The 6416-nt window shown below is 41.3% G+C and overlaps 2 protein-coding genes and 2 non-coding genes across 4 annotated transcripts; 2 read left to right on the top strand and 2 right to left on the bottom strand.

Annotated features, from left to right (window-relative positions):
• The first annotated feature begins 350 nt into the window (after window positions 1-350).
• On the top strand, window positions 351-438 carry METBIDRAFT_t176. Its single transcript has one exon. It is a non-coding gene; the product is annotated as a tRNA-Lys (tRNA).
• Window positions 439-443: 5 nt separating this feature from the next.
• METBIDRAFT_t177 lies at window positions 444-531 on the top strand. Its single transcript has one exon. It is a non-coding gene; the product is annotated as a tRNA-Lys (tRNA).
• A 1797-nt stretch (window positions 532-2328) lies between these two features.
• METBIDRAFT_195059 (uncharacterized protein) lies at window positions 2329-2991 on the bottom strand. Its single transcript, XM_018854864.1, has one exon. It carries the CDS (start codon window positions 2854-2856, stop codon window positions 2398-2400), a length of 459 nt encoding a protein of 152 aa, XP_018710796.1. The 5' UTR covers window positions 2857-2991; the 3' UTR covers window positions 2329-2397.
• A 2935-nt stretch (window positions 2992-5926) lies between these two features.
• On the bottom strand, window positions 5927-6416 carry METBIDRAFT_195048 (uncharacterized protein). Its single transcript, XM_018854863.1, has one exon. The coding sequence runs from the start codon at window positions 6370-6372 to the stop codon at window positions 6001-6003; it is 372 nt and encodes a 123-aa protein (XP_018710795.1). The 5' UTR covers window positions 6373-6416; the 3' UTR covers window positions 5927-6000.

The raw sequence follows: 6416 nt of genomic DNA, 5'->3' as shown, positions 1-6416 counted from the left end.
CCCGTCCCCTTCTGTTAGTCACGGCCTGGACAGTCCTCATGGCACGTATCTGTTTACGTATTGGATATTACGTCATCGACTCCTAGGATAGGTCTCCTGTAGTAGTCGCTTCAACTCAGATGGTTGTAGCGGACTTAAGGAGCCCACTTCCTGCGACTCGCCACGCCTTCTGGTGTAGACCTTGAAGATCTTGGGTCTTGGGGGGCCTTTCCACAATTAATACAATAAACCTTGTTTTTTGTTCAGCGTAGGTGTATTGGATAAAGCATGAACCAAATCGCGTCATACGTGCCTTGCACAATGTGAGGCACAATCATTTGAGAAAGCAGCCCGTCTAAGGGTTCAAATCAGCCTGGTTAGCTCAATCGGTAGAGCATTTGACTCTTAAACATCATAAGGTCAATCAAAAGGTTGCGGGTTCGAGCCCCGCATCGGGCTGGTTCGCCTGGTTAGCTCAATCGGTAGAGCATTTGACTCTTAATTACAATAAGGTCAATCAAAAGGTTGCGGGTTCGAGCCCCGCATCGGGCTTCCTTTTTGCATTCTGAAGCAAGTCTCGTGTTTTACTACATTTTTTCATTGTGAAGACAAGCGCTTAAGTCTCACTCTCACAATTAAATGAAAAGAGGAGAGGAACCGACTGTCCAATGCCATCTTTGCACACAAAGTTCTTCACAGCGAAGACACCATAGATCCTTCATCAGCCATCTCTCCTACAGATGAGAAACATCAGAATACAGGTCGAACGGGGCAAGCTTCCCAAGCCCATGAGTTCATTGTGTTGGAAACGGTCGACAATTCGTTGCACAGATCAATATATTTCAATAGGATCGTGGTCGCGAAATTCGAGCTATAATTTCTGGGGAAAAGAAGGCTTCTTGGGCTCTTTTCAAGCATCTGAGTTCAAGCGACTACCATCGTAAACTTGTTCAGAAATGACGTGAAATTACATACCATAAGTGTGCCAATATGACCGTCCAGGCCGAGTCCCGACACTTGTACTTGGGGGTTGACGGATTTGCCAAGAGAGCAGGATGAGTTTTGGACATGGAACAATTTAACAGCTGGCGATGCAGGTCGTGACCCATCCAGATAGCCCATCAGAACCAGCCAGAATGCAAAACACAATCAATGAGAAATCCTTCTGAACTTAGACAAGAGTTCAGGTGCATTTTTTTTAAACCATCAATAACAGGCTTCGGCAGAGATGTTAGTGAAGTACTATCGGGTTATAGCCACGTATGCAAGATCGAAAATCCAAAACCCTCCTTTTCAATAGATTCATGTAATTAGCAACAGAATTCTAAAAGAAACTTAAGAAACCTTCAATTAGCTCCCATATACGCACCAAGTGTTAAAACTGTATCTTCTTCCATTAATCACGGCCTGTTTGGTTCTGTGAACACAAACATGGTAACTTATTTGGGCCTAAAATTTCTAGGATAAGTCTTCTGTAGAATTCTCTTCAACTCAGATGGTTGGAGCGGACTTCAGGAGCTCGCTTTCACCCCTGCTTTTGAGTGTATGCCTTGAAAAACGAAATAGCCCTGGAATAGACGAACAACATTTAATATGTGACTAAGAATTCTTTGAATGTCATCAATCCAAACTTCTGGGAGAATTGTGAACAGAGAGTAGCAGTCCGACGCATGTCGTCGATCCCGTTCTTGACCCATCAGGGCCAACAAAATCCAAAAGCCCGGAATTCACATAACCTTTCTCAATTTCAAATCAACTCAAGAAAGTATTTATAAAATACTATTGATTTAAGCTCTGAGGAGTTGTAGCACTCTGGTACTTAACGATGCAGGTCACCACCAAGCCAATTAAATATCCAAGGCAACAAATACATGAGCCGCAGAATTGATGAGGAGTGTTTTGATGATGGGGCAATAAAGTAGGGCTGATCCTTAAGTTGAGCCTGGGAAGCACAGTGGTTATAGTCTGATAGCTCGCGATACGGGAGATTTAAACCCATCAAAGCAGCCCGAATGGAAATGCCCGGACCGAGTATTTTTTGAGATATAAAATTAGTATAAAGGTAAGGGCATATTCATGAGCATCAGTTTGAAGGTCCGGGAGATACGTTAGTGGAGTATGGGGCCCGTGATGCCGGTCGTCATCCATGCAAAGTCCTGCAAAGCCTATCAGAGTGAGAATGCAAACACCCGGAGTAAACGAATGTTTTTAAACTATCACTCAAGGACTCCTCAAATACCCATAAAAGTGATTTTAGATAGTATCAGCAGGTGCTTCTGACGCAGGTCGTCATGCCCATCCATGCCCAGTCCTCCGACACCTTTTTTGGTAGATTCCTCTCCCAAAGAAACAAAGATAGATTTGAGTGCAAGAGAGTATAAAAATGATTTGTGAAATAGCGATTGTTATGACAACCTCTCAATTGCCAATGCTACTGACTTTAGAAGTAGTAGCGGCGATGTCGTAAGGCCAGCCATGGCCAATCCTCCAGAACCTTCTTTTGACAGATTCGCAATTAAAATCAAAATGAAGAAGCCCAAAGTAAAAGATTGCTCTCGAAACCATGGCCCAGTGTCTTTTCAATACCCGTACTACTGATTTTAAATAATAGTAGCAGGCGGGCCTCTGATGCCGGTCCGCGAGCCCAGCCACGCCCAGTCTTCCAACACGTTTTTTTACACTCCTCTTTTGAAGGAACAAAATTGAACTAGAATGCAAGAAGCCAGAGTCGAAGGATACACTCTGAAACCACGACAAAATGTCCCTACAAATACCCGTACTTTTGATTTCGAATAGTAGTAGCAGATGGGCTCTGATGCAGGTCGTCGAGCCCAGCGATGCCCAGTCATCCAACATCGTTTCCGGTAGATTCGTCATCAAAGCCACAGCAAAAAAGGCGGAGAATAACCTCCTCTGAAACCCGACCCGGTGTCCTCCTATACTGCTGATTTCTAATGGTTGCAGTCGGGACTCTGATGCAGGAGCCAAGCCCAGCCAGCCCAGTCCTCCAACACCATATTTTTTACGCTCCTCTTTTGAAGGAATAAATTTAAACTAGACTGCAAGAGACCAGGGTAAAGGGATACTGTCTGAAACCAGATTTCAGTACGACTTGGCATGGAAGCAAATCCTTTCTGTGAGGTTTTAAATGATTTTATTTCAAGCCATAAACCCCATCTCTGGTTTCTATCCAGGGTCATACCTGTTGGAAAAAAAAGAAAACTTCTTCCAGGGCCCACGCCGACGTCTCCACATTCAGTCACGATACCGGTGTCCTCCAAACATCCATACTGCTAATTTCCAACAGCACCGGGCCGGGTGCAGGAGCCCAGCTCCGGCAATGAGTCCTACATCACAATTTTTGGTAGATTCGCCATCAAAAGCGAAATAAATAAGCCCAAAGTAAAAGAACACTTTCTGAGGCCATGTCATTGGGGAGTAGCAAAAGGCAATCATCAAAACAAATGCCGTGATGATAAGAATAATCAGGGTTTTAATAAGAGAGATAAAGACAATCTGCAGCAAAGTAAAATTTGGTATTATGAAGTCTCGGATGAGCCCGGAGCTCGTAGGAGATCTATCACGTACAACGACTAGTGAAAGAGTAAACAATGATTCTACCGCGAGCGCCCAGCGCCTATAACTTGATCATATTATAGTACCTTGAGAAAAAAATAAAGGTATATAAATAAATGTGGTGATGACATGGTCTGAAGTATATAGTACTATATAGAAGTAAGATAAAGAGATTAACCATGACAACACTAGAGCAGGGTATTACTAGGTGAGGGTAGCTGTCGTCAGTGTGTTCCACCCCGATTAAATAACGATAGTCGAGATACAATGGAGCTAGTCAGATCCCTAATACAGGGTAGCTATATGTCCATAAAAAATAGAGGGAGAGAAGAGGCGAGAAGAGAGGATAGAGAAAAGAAACAGAAAATAGAATGGAGAATGGAATAGAAACTAGAAAGAGAAAAAAAGGATTGAAAGTAGAATCAGAAAGCAGAGTACATAATAGTCAAGAAGATAGAATATAATAGAATAGAAAGTAGAAAATAGAAACAGAAAACAAAAACAGATAATAAAAACAGATAACAAAAAATAGAGATGGAAAAAAATAAAATAGAAAAAAAAAAGAAAATGAAATAGGAAATAGAATAGGAAAAGGAATAAAATAGAAAACAGAATAGAAAATAGTAAGAGAAAAGATAATAGAGAAGAGAGTAGAAAATAAAAAGAGAAAACAGAATAGAAAGTAGAATCAGAAGATAGAATCAGACAACAGAATGGAAAATAGTAAAGAGAATAGAAAGAGAATATAGAATGAGACTATAGAAGCAGAAAGTAGAAACAGAAAAGAGAAACAGGGAATAGAAACAGAAAGAAGAAACAGAAAAGTTGAGAGGGAATATAGAATCAGAAAATAGGAAGAGAATATAGGAAGGGAAAATAGAAACAGAAAACAGAAATGGAATATAGAATAGAATAGAATAGAAAACAGAATAGAAAATAGAAGCAGAAAATAGAAAGAGAATATTGACTTAAAAAACAGAAAAGGAAATAAAAACAGAACAGTGAAAGAAAAAGTGGATAGAAAACATAGGAAGAGAAGACAAAATAGATATGGAAACAGAAAAGAAAAAGAGAGAACAGAATAAGGAAATAAAAAGAGAATACAGAAAGAGTCAACAGAAACAGAATACAGGAAGAGAATAGATAACAGAAAATAGAGTAGGATATAGCTGTACTTAAAAATAATATAATTAATCTTAATATACTTTGTCTATATAAGTGTATTAGAATGAAAGAACGAATGGATAATGGTACAATTAGAACTAAGAACATAGGTACACCCCAAGGAAGAAAGTACAATAGAAAGTAGAATCAGAAAGCAGAATAGAAAATAGAATAGAAAATAGAAAGGGAATATAGAAACAGATAGTAGCCACAGAAAAGAGAAGCAGAAAATTGGAAGAAAATATGGAAACAGAATAGAAAACAGAACAGAAAATAGACATTGGAAATAAAGAGAAAACAGGAGGAGTCAATGGATTGAGAATATAGAAAGAGAGAACAGAATATAAAATAGAAGAGAATAGGAAGTAGAGTAAAAAAAATGGAGCAGAATACAAAATAAAACAAAACTATATACAGACAACTAATACAGAGAATAAAACAGATACTAAAACAGATGCCAAAGCAGATACTGAAAAACATACTAAAAAAGATCTAAAACACACCTAGAAGCATCAGGGTGAAGCGACGCCTGCGGAGATACTGCCATGGACCAAAAATCCACACATTCTGGATGGTAGCAGGCTGAGACCTGTGATGCCGTTGTCTCGAGCCTATGCAGCCTAAGCCGAGTCCCTCCAAGACTTTTTTTTGGTGCTTCTGTTACTCTCACTATTAATCTCACTATTACTCTCACTATTACTCTCACTATTACTCTCACTATTACTCTCACTATTACTCTCACTATTACTCTCACTATTACTCTCACTATTACTCTCACTATTACTCTCACTATTACTCTCACTATTACTCTCACTATTACTCTCACTATTACTCTCACTATTACTCTCACTATTACTCTCACTAGATTGCAACACACAATTCGAGAACCATCGCGCCCAAATGTTGTACACGAAAGTTGGGGAGAATGGTGGGCTCTTGCTGTATGTGAGCCCCTGAAGATCTCTCAAGAATTTTCTCTCTTGCCCCTTTGCTTCCACGTTTGTGTATTAGATTTCTTCCATGCAAAATACCAGAGTAAAGGAATCCTGTCTGAAACCAGCCCCGGTGTCCTCCAAACATCCATACTAATTCCCAACAGCCCCGGGCCAGGTGCAGGAGCCCAGCCCATCGCCAGTGTCACGTGGTATCCGCCACGTAGGCATCCCTCACGTGGCAAGAGAAAAAAACTTCCGTACAGGGAAAGCTTCAACATTGCGTTTGCGATCTTTCTATTGCCATCTCAAACAGTTTTCCAAGCGCACCACCAGACACTGTCAATTCTCAGATCACCGCTGCGGAACGCCACTCATCAACCGACACACTCACCGCCTCGGAAGCGGAAGCGGACCCTATGCGTCCCCCTGTCTCACATAACGTCGATGATATACCCCATCTCACGCGCAGACTACAAGCGCTTGAGAACCAGGCACAACTACAGCCTACACTCGCCATTGACCCGATGATGATCACGGATCTTACCAACCGGGTCGAACGTCTCGCGTCTGACGTTGCCCTCTCCACCGCTAACGCGACCAAGATTACAGAAATCGAAGATCTCATCAAGGCACTATCAACAGAACCGACAGTATCACCTGTATCCTCCGACACAATGGACGCCATGTGCACACAACTCGCGCACCTAGAGAACCTCATTGACAGCCACGCTCGTGATTACACACAAATACAAGAGTTGTTAA

This window comes from Metschnikowia bicuspidata (assembly GCF_001664035.1).
Source record: "Metschnikowia bicuspidata var. bicuspidata NRRL YB-4993 chromosome Unknown METBIscaffold_4, whole genome shotgun sequence".
NCBI classification, from domain to species: domain Eukaryota; kingdom Fungi; phylum Ascomycota; class Pichiomycetes; order Serinales; family Metschnikowiaceae; genus Metschnikowia; species Metschnikowia bicuspidata.
Note: the sequence above shows the minus strand (reverse complement) of the source record. Positions and strands in the feature narration are given on the sequence as shown.